The sequence below is a fragment of the Anomalospiza imberbis genome, chromosome 2, assembly GCF_031753505.1.
Source record: "Anomalospiza imberbis isolate Cuckoo-Finch-1a 21T00152 chromosome 2, ASM3175350v1, whole genome shotgun sequence".
Classification (NCBI taxonomy): domain Eukaryota; kingdom Metazoa; phylum Chordata; class Aves; order Passeriformes; family Viduidae; genus Anomalospiza; species Anomalospiza imberbis.
Window position 1 is genome coordinate 35659694 of NC_089682.1, and position 16612 is coordinate 35676305.

The following is a 16612-nucleotide window of genomic DNA, read 5'->3' on the forward strand; positions in this document are numbered from 1 at the left end:
TTTGGACTTTTTCCAACTTGTCTGCATCTCCTGTAAAATGTAGTGCCTGGGAGTGGACACACTGTTCCTGCTGGGAGCTCAGCAGCAACAAGTAAATGCACAAAATAATTGCTTCCCTTGCCTTATACACAAAATCTGCATTAAAGCACCTCAGAATGAGATTTGTCCTCTTCTGTGGGGATCTCGCTTAACAGACACACACTGGGTCCCACCCCAGCTCTCTCTGCTGGACTGGTCACAACTGAGTTTGGAGCAGCACACCTGGTGTCTGTGCAGCCACCTTTCCTGAGCTGGATCTTGGTGCAGTCACCTCTGCAGAGGCAGGCCAGCTCCCTGGTGTCTCACATTCCTCTCAGATTCCAATCACTTCAGCCTCCTGCCTTCAGGAGGGACTGCTGACCCCCTGCCCAGCTGTCATCCTCTTCCTTTTGTCCTCTGGTCTGTTGTCCAAGACACTCAAGGAAATACTGAACAGCCCTGGAGGCAGAACTTCAGGGACACAATTCTCCCAGCTGGAAAAGTGAAGCTGTGATAATTACCCTAGATTATGGTACTTCAGTCTGTGTACCTTCTGCATGGTGACTCTGCTTGCTGCCCTGGGAGCCTGTGATCTAGATATTTTCAAAGTGTTCACTGAAATCAAAGTATTTTACACCTACCCTTTCCTCCTCATCTACCAGGCCTGTTAGTCAAAGAAGGAAATTAGCTTGGTTTGACATGATTAGTTCTTCAAAATTCCCTGCTGGTTGTTTCTTATCAGCTTATTGTTCTTTAGCTGCTTATAAATTGATTGTTTCATAATTGGTTCCAGTATCTCTCTAGGTATCACAGTTAGGCTGACTGGCCTGTAATTCCCCAGGTCCTCCTAGAACAGTAATTTTCAGAGAAGAACTGCATTTAACAGATATTGAAAGACATTCCACTTTTGCCCTGCTTATCTTTATTAATTGTCTAGTTTGGTTCCATCCCTTAAATTAAAAACATGTTTCCCAAAAGTATTCATCCTCCACTAGAGGCTCAGCACAACTCAGCCCTATTTTCACCTCTCCTGTGTTCCTGTCCTCCTGTTACTTACTTCCCCAATTTTCTTCCTCCTTGATGTTTCATATCTTCCTCCCTCTCTTTTCTTCATGGTCTGCTTGCAGCTGCCTAGCAAAATATATTCCCCAGCAATTCATACCCACTGGTGCCTGGAGAGAGTCCTGGAAAAATCTGGGAGCCTGGCCCTAAAAATGCAGGCAGTGACATTTGCCAGGCTTGCAGGGACATGGTAAGGTCTGCTTGGAGACTTGTCCAGGGCTGGCTACACTTTACTTGATTTCTGAGACCAGTAGGTGGCAGAGAGATGATAAAATCCGGGAGACTGATCCTGGTGATGAGAGGATAGATCACTTTGGCTCTGGGATGGACAAGGACATGTGTTACTAGAGAGCTGGGTGAGGGTCCCAGCTTCTTGCAGGGAGGCTGAATGTGCCCAGTGTTCAGCCTCAACCATGACTGAGAGGTTTGTGTGCTCAGCAGAAGAACAGGAAGCGTGTGCCACTTCCTAGCTAAGCAGATCCCCAGAAGATAACTTTGTTTGAGGGAGGGGTATCGTTATCCAGGGTTGTGCGCTATATAATTGCACAATCTGCTATCATGCATGAACAGAGCTGTTCAATAGCATGGCCCTGCCTTGTCCTGACATCATGTCTGTGTTGGAAATCCGTTTGGAATGAAAAATCCCACATTCCCCAAGTGACCTCGTAGTCTCTGAGCAAAAGGCTGAGTTGCAGTGGAGATTTCACAGACTCAGTGGTGCCAGGGACAGAAGCTCAGTTGCCAGCCTCAAAGCAGATAAAGGTTGAGAAGTCAGCAATGAAGCAAACTTCTTTCCAAAAGAAAACAGTATTTGAAAAGTGCAGGAGATGCCCATGATTCTTTGAAGGCAAGAAAAGTCCCAAAGGCAAGGAAAAGCCACTGTGAGTTAACAGTGTTACTTTCACTAGCTGGTACTATTTTTAGCACTGGTTTTTGGGGATGAAAGTACTCAGCACATCTACAGGTTGCCTAATGAGAACATAAATACCAAGGTACACAGGTTGAAAGCGTTTGCCCTTCTCAGTCTGGCACTGTCAGTGCTGCAGTTCTTTTGTAGACTCAGTGATTGTCACATGCTGCACGTGAGGTCCAGTCTTCTCGACCTTTGCTTTTATGGTCTGTACTCCTTTCTTTCACAACCACTGCTTTCATGCTACAAAGGTAGCCCTGACTTCCAGCATCTGGTGCCTAAGAGAATCAAGTCTCCTTGTTCTCCTCATGCTCTGCCTTCTCCTCTTCATGCCCATCTCAAAAACCCACTTCTCTGCATAGCCCCAGTACAACAGTAATTCCCACTTCTCTGCATAGCCCCAGTACAACAGTAATTCCTCACTGCCCAGCTTAATTTTCATTTAGATCCTTTTCTTCAGAGGGAGGAGGCCCTAGTGAGCTGGAGAACCTGACCCAGAGCTCAGTGGTGCCTTTATAAAGAGGCCTCCAGATGAAGGGACTCTGGTTTTCCACAAACCAGAAATGTCCTGCAAAACTGTGTGTGCCCCATGCTAAAGGTTCTGCACTCTGTGACACCAAAGAAAGTCAAACCTGATCATTTGGATGAAGGTAACACAGACACAATAATCACAGACTTTAATGTGATTTCTGCATCAGTTGCATATTGCAAGCTGTTCTGCAACTTGTCAGACAGTGTTTGATATTTGGATAGTGTTAGCAAAAGGCAGATAGAAGGTTAATGGGAAAGGTCTCTGACAGTAGCTGGATGTAATTTAGAGATGGACTACAGTGTGTAGTTACATACCAGATTTGGGGTTTGGCTCATTATATTAGAGAGAAAAGGCCTAGAAAGGGATGTGCACATTCAGCTAGAGCTGAGTTTTCCAAAAAGACAGTTTTGGTTTGAAAAGGAATGGACAGTTTAACACCTGAACCACCTGTCCTCTGTGATGCACCAGCCTGCAGACACTCCCTAAAAGTGCTGGATCCTGGTGGCACTGTTTAATTCTCCCTCTCTTACTGCTTCCCAGAGAGGGGTTGAGGGTGGCAGTGATAACCACTCACTCATACATTGATACTAGTTTATCTCAATAGTATATAACAAAACAAATCAACAAAGGTGTTCTTCCTCCTTACTCTCCTTGCTCCTCTCATTTGTCCAACCATGCCTTTTCTTATTCATGTGTTCTTAGAACTTGTGAATTCTCCACTGGATGTCCTCTCTCCAGGAAGACTTCCCATGCTTTATGTAGCGTTGGGCTAAAAAAATGTTCTGCTACTGCTTCTCTGTTTAGGAGAGTGATTTCTTAAGGTGTTAAGAGTATGACTTTCAGTCCAACTACATGCATTGAGGGTGATTTTTCTTTTCTGTCTCCAGACTTGCAAAATATTACTCTTTTCCATCTCTCACTTATGCCTTAGCTATTTTGAAATCCACTTTAAAAATCATCATCTCTGCCTCCAGTTGTGCTTTGGACCTTGGGGCTCTCCAAATCATCCTAAAAGCTGTTTGGGAAGACAGCTCCTGAGATGAAGCGCTGAACTTACATGGACACAAATGCTCAGAAACACGGAAGAGTAGCCTGAAACTGTTGATCTGAAGGTACAAAATTCTGTGGCCCTCGTGTTTTAATATCTCATTCAAATGACAACATTTCTGGAGACAGAGTGTCTCCCAATGCCATTCTGGGAAATTAAATTCAGTGCTGAGTTTGCATAAAGAGAGAGGAGAGGTAGTTGCTGCTTCATCACTTTATGAGCCTGGCATCTGTATCACTGCTTAGCAAATCTTGCTTCCAGTAATCCTCTTTTTCTTCAGAGCTGAGCACCAAGAGCACATTCTGAGTAATGCCTCCAGAAAGACTACAAAAACCATACCTCAGAGTAAGGTTATAGCCTTTGACTTCTAATTAAAACTCTCAGGACATTTAGTTGTACTTGTGGATGCATTACTGAGCCTGTGGTTCCTCTCTTCTCTGGCCTCTCCAGCATTTTTGCAGGTGGCTGGTGGTAGGTGAATGTGCCTGGGGTAACATTCCTGTGTGCTGGGCTGCTGGAATTCAACTATGCTCCTTAACAAAACAGTTTGGTTTAGACATTCTTGATACATGTGCACATGCAAGATGCATTTGGAGGAAAAACTAAGCAGAGCTGAGACATTGAGAGGTGAGGTTGTAAAACTGGTGTTTCTCAGCTTTGATTAATATTGACTGATAATCTTGTTTTCCCATTCTGCTGCTTTTTCCAGGTAAAAGATTTTAAAGAGCAGACCAAAGTATCTGACAATGCCAAATATAAACCCAATACTTCAGTATCTGCCTGAAAATCAGTAATGCAACTTGTCTGTCAGAGCTGGGTGTCGGGTAACAAATTAATTCAATTAATGCTGCCACTATCAGAGATGTTGGCATTCCCTTTTCACCTGCCACACCACACCACCTAACAACCAGCGAGTGTGGACACACACTGTGCTGAACCGCAGTGGAATTGCAGAGATGCTTTGGTCCCTGCTTAACTGAGCAAACCCCCATTTATGCATGTATTAGGTTTTCACTGCCTGCTGCCTGTTCCTCTCCCCCCTCTGCTTTTTCATGTTCAGTGGACTCTCCTCTCTGTGTCTCTGCCTCTCTCTCTCTATTTTTTTCTCCCTATTGTTCCCCACGTCACTGACTGTCACTCACTTCATAAAGCCGTCTGGCTCGGAGCTTAAATATTGCAGGGCAACTAAAACCCACCATCAGAGCCAATTCAGTCATATCTGCTCAGTCGTGCGACAAGATTGGGGCTTTTAGGGTAGGGAAGAAGAGAGACAAAAGTTCAGTCTTCCCTGCAGAGTGCCAAGAGAGGAGGGGGACACATTTCTTCGGTGGAGCCTCTCGCAGCGGCAAGTTGCTTGCTCAACATCCTTAACCTGTTTGGCCTCTTTCGCCGGTAGCGTGCGCAGGTTGCGACGTCTGGGAGCGCAGGGTGGGGGTCTGCAGCCAGCCCGGGACAGTTCAGAACACCAGTCTGTTGACTCTGAGCGGGCTTAGGCAGAGTCCTGCTCTTTCCTCGTGACAGGCAATTTCAGGGGAAAGGTGGCTGTCTAAATACCTCGCTTACCCCTTTTTTTGAGGCTGGAGGGGCCGACTGCTTTGCAGGTGGAATCCCAGATATTCGAGCTGGTTGTGCTACTCCTCATCCATCCATCCAATATTTTTGCTCACAGTTGAACTGACTGAGCAACCTCAAACCACTTCACTTGCAGAAAACAGAGGGATGGGCATGGCAGAGTTGTGAAGAGTGTGGCCAGTTGGAAGTGATCTCAGGGAGGGCTTAGGCAAACGTAGCAAGCTGTGAGCAAGACGTGTGATGGAGTTAGACAGGAAACATTTTCCCTTCTCTTGTACAGTGTGTTTTCTGTGTGATGAGGTTTATCACACCTAGAACATCGCTCTTGCACGCTGCAGTGGAAATGCTCAAATGATAGCGTAGATATCAGTGTGATTCACAGGGAAAGAAAGGGATGGAGGTAACTGAGGTGCCTGGGGGACAATGAAGCTTGTGCTGTGTGTAGTCATGATTTTTACAGAGTTGCACGTGATTAATAACTGTTGGGTATACTTTGCTCTGTGAATTTACAGAAAGAGGATGTTTAAATCAGTTTAGATAATGTATGTAAACAGCATAATCTTCTGCTAGACTTGTTAATGTAAGCGCTGACATTAACACACTTCTTTACACAACTTTAATGACTGAGAAAGTAGCAATTTTCCTTGGTGATTAAATTATATGTTTGCCACTTATGTATGCGAGGTGTTTGTGCAAGCTGAAGGAACTGTGTTCTCTTCATTTTCTAACATGCATGTCCGGGGTAAAAATATTGTGAGGTTTGAATGCAAGGAATATGAGTCCATCTTGCTTTAGCAAAATGCCATCATAAGTTTGTGGGGGTTTTTTTAGGTTTTTTTTTAGGTTTTTTTTTTGACTGAAAATTTGTGAAATTCCCCCGAGCCATAGAATTCTCAATATTTTGCGTGTTTGTCTATGTGTGACTACGTACACAGAGTAGTTGAAACAGACTGGTATGCGTTGGTGTGTCATAACATATGCCATTACAAATATATCCCAGTGGTATCTGAAGGAGGAGGGAAGTTTAGATACTCAGATTTTCATGCTGTTGACTGTACCTTCATTTTCTGAGTGCTTGTGTATGTGTCTGCATTAAGGGAACTATAGATGGAGGTAGTATCTAAGAGATGAAATTCTAGATCCCTGTGAACAGCTATTTTATGAATAATGTTCCCTGTTTCACTTGTCAGGCTCTACAAGTTGGTCCTTCTGAGCCACTGTAATATTCCACATTCCTCAGAGACTTCAGACTGCTGTGATGTGTTAAACCAACCCATACAAAACAACTTTCATCTCTATTTTCCTCATTCATAAATCTTACCTTGCCTGAAATTATATAGTGGGAAGTTCAGGATATGCAGAATGAAGCCCTGACCTAGGAATAATTTCTTATAATGCAAAAGTAATGACAGATGTAATATTTGACTAGCATTACTTGAAAATGGATGACTGCCTTAGCTTTCCAACAGTGTACCTGCAGCTGGTTTCCAGCTCTGTGTTAGCTTGAGATAGTGGCACTGACATTTTAGAAACAGCAAATAGCATTTTAGGTTCCAGTTAGAGTTGTTTACCCAGTTGTTTTCCCCAGGTTGTTTCCACTGTCAGTATGGCAGCCGACTTCAGAAGGGAATGCAAAGAATAGTCCCAATAGCACCAAATAATTATATTGCATATAACATATTCTCTATAGCAAAACTAATCTATATAGTGGTTGTTAAGCTTACACAGCATTGCTACCACAGTAATGATGATGTAATTGCTGTTCTTACCTAACAGTGATTGGTAAAGCAGAATTGACATTTGCAACCTAGAGAGAATTCAGGTTTGTTTAGGTGCAAGATGGGCATAGATTCGAGATCTGTTCAACCCATGAGGGGTTCTGGTGCAGAAGTATTTGTGTGCTTGAAAGCTTCACCCTCTTTTCTAACCACTGCAGCTGCCTGCTGATAAATCTGTTCCACTGTATTGCTGGTGAGTGTTTGTACGTGTACAAAATCTAAGCAGACTCACAGAACTGAGCCTGCAAGGTGCCACAGAAGACTCTCACCTGCAAAAGGAGATAAATATACTCCCTGGCTGAAAAGTAATTGCCCATTTAGAACCATGGAAGGAAGAATTTAGCAGACAGCTTGCTCTGGCTTCCCAGCCCTTCTCCCGCTAATAAATCACTGTGAACAGGCAAATCAGCAAGGAAGCAACTGCCTGCCTTTCTGTTCTCAAAGCAACAAAACACATCAGTGGGAAAACCTGAAATCTTTAAAATTTAGCATAATTTGTGGTCTTTCTCTTTGTTTTTTCTTCCCTTAGACTTTAAGAAATGGGTGACTGGAGTTTCTTGGGGAACATTTTAGAGCAGGTGAATGAGCAATCCACTGTCATCGGGAGAGTTTGGCTCACGGTGCTCTTCATTTTCCGCATCCTGATCCTGGGCACGGCTGCCGAGCTCGTGTGGGGAGACGAGCAGTCAGATTTTGTGTGCAACACCCAGCAACCTGGTTGTGAGAACGTCTGCTACGATGAGGCCTTCCCCATCTCCCACATCCGGCTCTGGGTCCTGCAGATCATTTTTGTATCCACCCCTTCACTAATGTACTTCGGGCATGCTGTGCACCATGTCCGCATGGAGGAGAAGAGGAAAGAGAGGGAGGAAGCTGAGAGGCGCCAGCAAGCTGAGGTGGATGAAGAGAAGCTGCCCCTGGCTCCAAACCAAAACAAAGGCAACAACCCTGATGGAACCAAGAAGTTTCGCCTGGAAGGTACTCTCCTGAGAACGTACATCTTCCACATCATTTTCAAAACCCTCTTCGAGGTGGGATTCATAGTAGGTCAGTACTTCCTGTATGGCTTCCGAATTCTCCCCCTTTACCGCTGTGGGCGGTGGCCCTGTCCCAATCTTGTGGACTGTTTTGTCTCCAGGCCCACAGAGAAGACCATCTTCATTATGTTCATGCTGGTGGTGGCTTCCGTGTCCCTCTTCCTCAACCTGGTGGAGATCAGTCATTTGATCTTGAAAAGAATCCGGAGGGCTCTGAGGAGACCGGCAGAGGAGCAGCTTGGAGAGGTCCCAGAGAAGCCCCTCCATGCCATCACAGTCCCCTCCATCCCAAAGGCCAAAGGCTACAAGCTGCTGGAAGAAGAGAAGCCCGTGTCCCACTATTTCCCTCTCACGGAAGTAGGGGTTGAGCCCAGCCCCCTTCCATCAGCCTACAATGAGTTTGAGGAGAAGATTGGAATGGGACCACTGGAAGATCTCTCCAGGGCATTCGATGAGAGGTTACCATCGTATGCGCAAGCGAAGGAACCAGAAGAGGAGAAGGTACGAGCAGAGGAGGAGGAACGAGAGGAGGAGCAGCCAGGGCCTCAGGAACAGCCAGGGGTGAAGAAAGCAGAAGAGGAGGTGGGGAGAGATGAAGTGGAAGGGCCTTCAGCACCTGCTGAACTTGCCGCTGATATGAGACCCCTGAGCAGGCTAAGTAAAGCCAGCAGCCGGGCCAGGTCAGATGATTTGACTGTATGAAGGTGCAGGATGTGGAGAGCACATGGAAAGGAAAAGGTTGAAGAGAAAAGGAGAGATAGAGAAAGAATCAAAAGATATTTTTAAGCAAAGTGCTAAAATGGCCACTTGAATATTATTTCCTTTTATGATTCTCAACTGGAAAGGTACTACCATGGTAACAGTGCCTTATTTGCCCCATATGTCCCTGTATTTCCCTGTTTCCACATGCCAGCTCACTCCTTACAGTAATATCTACACTGTGCACATAACTGATGTATTTTAAAGCCTAACATGGCAGTGATACCCAAATGTCACCACTGTGATCATATTTACTGAAAGCCTTGTGTTCCACATTTCTTTAGGAATGTGGGGCAGATCTGTCTTTCAGCCAGTGAGGGGAAAGGCTGATCAACAACTGTATCTAGTCTTTCTCTTTCTGTTTCTTCCTATGGCTCACTGAGCAGATCTCCCCTTTGCTGTTGGCATGGAATTGCAGTTATTTAATTCACAAAGTGAATTCTATGCTTAGCATCAACACACTAAAATACTAAGCCCAACTTTCTTTTTTTATTCAGAAAATAAAGGCAAAAATGTTCCAAATTTCTCTGTGAATGCATATCTGAGTTAGGTAAATATATTTTCCCTGGTCAAAAATATTTCTGCTCTTCAAGCGACATTGATAGTGGGCAAGGTTAACAGTGGCTTTCTACTAGGACTTAGCAGATGCCCAGAGATGCGTTATTTGTTCCCAAGAGGGTCATCCAGCCCTGAGACTAGTTCAGAATACTGGAAAGAATAAATTCAAGTGATATTTTTTACTTGTAGCCTTGTGAATTAAAGATTTGAAACTAGATTAGCCAAGCAAGAGGGAAAAATCTTCTGAGAAAGGAGGGGACAGCTACAGCCCCCAGAACATGAAACCAAATACAAGCCTTCACGGTATGATCCTGACAAGTGTTCAGTTCCTGGAGCTTCCAGGCTCCCAGGCACTCAGCAAATCTCAGGTACGGAGTCCTGAAGGCGCCTATGAACCTAAACCAGGGGTCTGGGTAACTATGTGACTTTTTAAACTTCTAAACACAAAATTGGTTGGTCAAGTTTGAAAAGACTGATATGGTAAAAGTCTTTTGACAGAATTTGTTTTTAATTTGACAGACAGGAGCCATTCAGTGGGCTACTTCTTGATTAAATGCCAAAGTCTTGGTCAAGTAACACAATGCCTTTCAAAAGATGATTTAGACCTTTTGTGCCAACAGGTCTGTACAGAACTCTCAGAGACTCAGAAACAATTTTTTTACAGAAGGCAGAAAATGATGTGCTTGCAAATGTTTAGATGTTTAATATAGATTCCTAATTTTAGGACTACAGCAGCAACTCTTGGCTGGGACAATGCAGCAATGCATTTAAAAGCTTCAGGTTAACAGCTATGTCCCCCCAAAACTGAGCCCCATGCCAAAAAAGTGCAGGTATGCACTCTGCCCTGCTCTGCTCTGCAAACCTCAGACCCTGCCATCTCAGCAAATTCTTTCTGCTGGGCTGCAGCCCATCCCATTGTTCCCAGAGCAGGCTCTAATCCAGGTCAGGGAAAAAAAGGTCTTTGGCACAATGCATCAAACTCATCCCGCCATTAGCTAGAAAAGACCCCCTGTGGCCTCCCATTGTAGCAGGTCTGACTCAAAGCCCAGGAAAGGCAAATGGGTGTCTGTGAGAGCCCTGGGTAGCCATGGGCCCTGTCCCAGCCCCAGAACAGTCAGTTCTGTGGCTCCTGATCCCACCCCTTTGGTGGAGTTCCCTGCCTGGCCACAGCTGTGAAGGTGGCTGGACTTCACTGCCGAGTGACAATAAGCTGTACATATGTAGAAAGTTTGTAGGGTGCATTGGGATTTTTTCAGTGCCACAGAGGTCTCATGTATTGTGTTTTTTTTTTTTTTTTTTAAACACTATTCATCCTTTTGCTCCCCCTGGGCCTGTGTATTTTCCCAAGGTTTGCAGCCTGAGGCCAAAACCTTTTTTTCCTTAGACGAAGGCTATTGGGTATCCTTCCTTGTGAAGGAAGACTGGAAGGTCCCTCCTCAGTTTTGGGAAGGAATATGACAAAGCAACACATGCAGAGAGAGAGCCTGGAGGCTACCATTTATCCACTCTCTTAATACAGAAACAGGAGAACTGTTATCACTGAGGGAAGAGAATTATTTTTCAGCAGGAAGAGTCCACTGTGCCCAGTTCAAGATATTAGAAATAAAGAAAGGGCTAAGATTTAGATGAACAACACAATCACCACACTTACACTAGATGGGATCTGTTTTATTTTCTCCACAGAAAGAGATAAGAGTTTGAATGATTCTAAGGATCAACCAGCCCACTTATTGAAGGGGGCTGGAAACATACTTTCCTGCAGGTAAAAACCACAACCTTGTCACAGTTTATACGAGGTATCTGCATCACAGCATCTGACCCTTCCAGATACCAAGGTACTGAACTGGTTGAATCACATCCACCCCTGTTGACTTATAATTACTTGTCAATTCCACTCCTGATCTCTGACATTCATACATTCATTAGACTACAGGACTACTTAAAGATGAGTGCTTGTTCATCAGGAGTACATGGTTCATCACATGGCTGTCAGGCAGGGCAGTCTTTAATTACCACATGTTAATTATGTCCTGTTCCTCTGGAGAGCCTCAGTAAAATGCACCATGTGCAGCGTACTCCACAGACACTGTAGTTCTCTCACAGCTGCCACAGGAATGCTCCTTTCTTGCTCTGGGTCCCAACAGCACAAGAAGAAGCTGGCATTTTCCTCCTGCATCCACTCAACTGCTTCTTGATTTTTTAAATTTTTTTTTTTAAGCCAGTTTTCAAGTACTCTGCCTGGCTGGCAGTGAATCTGTAGCCACCAAGCACAGGCCACGGCATCAGGACAATGCTGCTCGGCAAAGAGGGCAGGGAACAGTCCAGTCTTCTGGCACTCAGCCTCATCTCTGCAAGAAAATCTCTGTGGGACTCTCAGCAAGCCATTCTTCCTTCTTGTGCAATTAGGAATAATTTCCTATCTTACAATGATGATGTGAGGCCTGACATGTTGTGCTAGTTATGGAAAGGGAGGTCCTTGGATGGAAAGCCCTACAGATGAGCAAAGGATTATTGCTATTTCTGGACGTGATAGCACATAAATGTGCTTTATTCCCTCTCAATGAGATAAACTTAATTGTTTATTCAAGAAATTCCTAGTGAAGTTGCATAACAGCCTCAGAGCTGTGGATTCATTGTATAATTCTACTCAAAAAATAGCAAAACATAAAAGAAAAATATGATGAATGAGGAATATTATTTCCATGGGAAGGGGGAAATCACTGGACAATTAGAGCCACACCTGGATAATTTGAAGGTGTGTTTACCCCCTTGGCTCCCTGTACAAACAAATTCCTAATCGATCACATGGCTCTCTGCAAGGAGCATAAGATGCAAGTGTCAAAATCACCAAAGGAGGTGAAAGTAGAAGAGCAAGGTAGTCTCTTAGCTTACAATAGCATGTGGGGGTTGGTGTTCTCTAGTGTCTAGAGCAGTGGACCTAGGATGATAATCTTAGATTTATTTCCAGCTCTGCTTCTGACTTGCTGTGATAATCACTTTACCTCTCGGTGCCTTTTTCTCCACCTGTAAAATGGGTGTAAGAATTTCCACCTACCTCACAGGGATGTTGTGAGGCTTCCTTAATTCTGTTTGTAAAGTAAGTAGGAATGATCTGATGAAAAGCACTGCTGAAATGCATGGTATCCTTGTTATTTCTTGGCAGAACTGCTAACTTGGGTAATATATGACTCCTTGACCAGAAGGGCAGTAGTTTGGAATTGTGAACACTGCATTGACAACATTAACATGGATTTGCCATGGGAAAAAAAAGACTTTATTGATTCCCTCACCCATGTCTCCCACCTTAGCCAAGGCCATGTATGAAGCTGTGGTGACAGTGTGGTGATGTGGACCCCTCTTGTCCATCCCCAGCACCCACTCTGGGGCAGCATTTGTGATTAAATAAGGCAGTTCCCGGAGCACTTGGTTCAGGTTGGTGGAGCTCTGACAGTTTTAAGGTGCTTGCAAGGCATGTGGGAGAGGGTTATATCATACAGAATATTGCTGGGCTTCCGTTTTAAACCACTCAGAGCAACAGAGACTGACAGACCACTCAGACCCACAACCTCTCAGTGCTGAAACACAGTGAGGTGCAGATTCCTCCTCCTGCAGGAGAGGAGAGATTTGGGGGATCTCTGCCCTCTAGGCCTGTGTGGGCATCAAATCTACTTAATGATGGGGGAAGTCCTATCTCTCCTGCTGCTCAGTAACTCACTGACTGTGCAGTTTTACATTTAAAGAGCAGCTGTGTCACACAATACTGAAAAAAAGTGGCAGTTTGCTGTTTTGTATAGAAAATGGCTTTTCAGGCTGACAACCAAAAGTAATCCTAGCCTAGGCTTAGTTTTGTTTAGTAAAGACGGGAACATCCATGAGTACTACACTAAAGCCTTCCTGTAAGCCCAAGGCAGCTGTGATAAAACAGTATATAGTGCCAGATTTCCTGAGAGCCAGGGCTGGATAAATGCACCAAAATCAGGGGACTTGTCAAAGTACTGGAATAATTTTTCCCCCCAACAGAATGACATTGCCATTCCTTGGGCTCTGTGTGTGCTGTACCTTTTAACATGGCTAAGGAAAGGCTTTTTTGCCAACACCAAATGTGCTCACACAGCTAAGCAGTAACCATGGCAAGTGGGTATGTGTTGGCTTGCCAAGATATAGCCTGGCACACAATCCTTTCCTTGTCACTAGCTTGGCACCAGCCTATTTCAGTAGAAGAGGCAAGACTTACGTATCTGTCAACAACTCAAGCTTTCCTCTCAGCAGCCTGTTGTACAAAGAGACACAGGAGGTTTGTTCAGCCTGGAGAGGAGGGGGCTGAGGGCATTGGGAGCCCTAAATGCTTTTTTCAGGTTCCTAAGGGGAAGGAATTCCAGGGAAGATGGAGACTCTTGACAGAGGTGCACAGCAAAAGACCAGAGGCAACAATCACAATGAGGAGCAAAGGAAAATTTTGCCTAAAAAACTTCTGACAAGGAAAAAAATTGTTCAGATGGAGAGTGGTTCAGCACTAAAGCAGGTGTCCAGAGACATGGTGGGATCTTCATCCTTGGGGGATGAAGCTTGGCTGTGCAAAGCATTGAACATCCTAATCTGACTCTATTGAGCTGAAGGCTGGGCCAGGTGATGCCTTCCAGCCTGAACTATCCATCCCATGGGATATCCCAAGTAGAAAGCCCAGTGCAGCCACTGCGTGGTGGAATGACACATGCAGGGTGCTTCCTGCCTCTCGAGGTGCTCTGGTAGAGCTGGTCTAGGCTTTCCCAAAGGTCACAGCACCTCCCCAGGCACCAGCAGAGGCCGGTGCACACACAGAGTCAGCTGGTCAAGTGTTCAAGGCCAGGCTGGATGGAGCTCTGAGCAGCCTGGTCTGATGGAAAGTGTCTCTGCCCATGGGAGGGGCTTGGAACTGGATGATCTTCAAGGTCCCTTCCGACCCAAACTATTCTATGATTCTGTGATTCTATGAAATGATGTTTGGTAGCTACAAAAGCTGCTTGAGGTCAGAATCGTGTTGTGTAACTGGTTTGGAAAAAGCATTATAAATAAAAAAAAAAAGAAAAAAGAAAAAAGAGAGTATGCTTTTCAACAGATAAAATAATGGAAACATAACAGCTTAGGTGTTTCCATATTTTAACTTCAGCATCAAGTGTGCCTTTAAATCCATCTGAAAGTGCAGAGGACTGCATTTTAACATTCTGTCAACAAAAACCTGTGTGTTTTAAAGCTTGCTGATCTGGGATGAAGCAGCACTGAATAGAAATGGTGATTACAGAGCTACTGACAGAACATTTTGAAAAAAACAAAGAGTGTTGGCCTTTGCCTTGCTAGGTCCAGCTTGGTACAGTGAAAGCAAAGCAGGCATTTATTGGCTTCCAAGGTGGAAAAGCTATATAAAATATGCTCAGATAAGTTTTTCAATGCATACATGTTAGTTCACAAAAGAGTCATAGACAACCCTGTAAAGGAATCCATGAATTGCCAGTGAACATCATCACCTGAACTCATCAAAAATAAACTCCAAAGAAATGCAGAAATCAGAACGATGTGAGAATGCTTGCAGCTTCAGAATTCTTGTTTATGAAAACCTCTGGAGAGGAGAAAAAAGAAAATGGGTGGCTGGCTGCCAGCTAAGGCTATTTGTCATAAATATGCCCCGTAGCACCTTCTGGAAACCTGTGTGATTTCTAAATATACTCTTGGCCAAAGCCCATGATTAAATTCAATATGCTGCAGCTTCCTGCAGGCTTGATTGTGGTTCTCTCTACAAACTGAACACAAAATAGCCTCATTCACTATAATATGTGGAAGAATAACTACAACTGAGAAGCTGCCTTTGTACCTGTGGACGGCCATGGACTGTTCTCCCCACACGTGCACATCAGTGACTATCTAAGGAGGAACAGCACAAAATAAATTTCCCATTTTCTTTTCACACTTTTTGTCTTCCCTGAAGGAGAGGTCCCGGGGCTGAGAGGAGGGTGCAGGGCTGGCTTTTTCCTGTAGGAATTATCTTGTTCCCTGTGTGTTTCTCCCAAGGCCCAGGGATCAGTAATTTACAGCTAAGCAGAGGCATGTTTCAAGCTTATTTCCAAACACATGCAAAGAAGAAAGTTTAAGACGTATGACCAAACTCTGCCTTGTTTTTTACCCTTGTGTGGAAGTTGAGTTGCCAAGGCATAAACAAGATCAGAATTTGGCTCTGTATAACTTATTTTTAAAGGATTTCCTGTTAACCTTGGTCTCTAAAAGGCAACCAACAGCTAACCTTGCCCCACAACCTACCAACACAGAACAAAACAACCACAAATCCCTCCAAACTCAGGAATCTCATCACTTTAGGAAACAACAGTTTTTAAGTAGCAGATACAGAAGGAAAGAACAGGCAAGGCTTGATCTCAGCTCTGCATTAACTGGTAGTGGAACCAGAAGGTGCAAAATAAAAGGTCTCAGATGAGATACAATAACCTGCTCCCTCAGTTCATTTCTCCATGAAAACTGAATGTTTCCTTCTCTTTGCAATACTGCAGACAAGGAGACAAATTTCAAACCAAGAAGTCTGAGAGCAAGACAAAGCCAAACAATCAGAGACTGTGGGACTAATCTGTTGACTCGGCACAACCAAACATAGATTTGTTTTCCTAATGAAATGAGTTGTAATGAATAAAGTTGCCTGATTTTCAGTCAGCAGGGGCTCTGTGCTTTCTTAAACTCACAACTTGATTCTTCTCTTTTTGTTTATTATTCTGAATACAGAGAGTTTTGAGTGGCAATGGTTAGAATCACAGAATCAGAATCATTAAGGTAAGGAAAAGGCCTCCAAGATCATCAAGCCCAATTGCCAATCCAGCACCACCATCAAACCATGTCCTCAAGCGCCATATCCATGTTTTTCAAACATTTCCAGGGAGGGTGACTCCACCACTTGTGCAGTCTGTTCCAATGTTTTATAATCTTTTCTTTAGGGAAAAAATAATTTTTTTTCCCTAATGTCTAATCTAAATGTCCTCTTGGGGCCATTTCCTCAAGGTGTGTTTTTAAGAGGAAAAAAGATTCAGACGCCATGAAGGTCAAGTGGGAACATGACTGTGACATGAAGGATTGAATCTCACTCCGATAGCCATCAGGAAATTCCCTGTCTGCACTTTTGCTTCCCTTCTGGCCCCATTCCTTGATATATTGTAATTGCAAGTCCTGAAAGGCATCCACAGCCCAGTTCTCAGTGTGGAAAGAGGATGGAGAGGGCTCCATCAATCTCCCCTTAGGGGAGAAGACGGGCCAGGAGCAGTTGTGGTGTCTCTGCCACCATGCTCCTGCAGGGGAGTCACAGTGGTG

General features: G+C 44.3%; 1 protein-coding gene across 3 annotated transcripts in view; it reads left to right on the top strand.

Moving 5' to 3' along the window:
- The window catches only part of GJA8 (gap junction protein alpha 8), a 41056-nt gene extending 26707 nt beyond the window's left edge, over positions 1–14349 (top strand). For 2 of the 3 annotated variants that reach the window (XM_068180564.1, XM_068180565.1), the window contains exon 3: positions 7450–14349. In XM_068180564.1, coding sequence (XP_068036665.1) covers positions 7460–8659 — 1200 coding nt within the window. In that variant the 5' untranslated portion in view covers positions 7450–7459 and the 3' untranslated portion in view covers positions 8660–14349. Of the gene's footprint in view, positions 1–3451; positions 3635–7449 lie in introns of those variants that run through there. The other variant, XM_068180566.1, reaches the window with a different exon arrangement.
- Positions 14350–16612: the final 2263 nt, after the last annotated feature.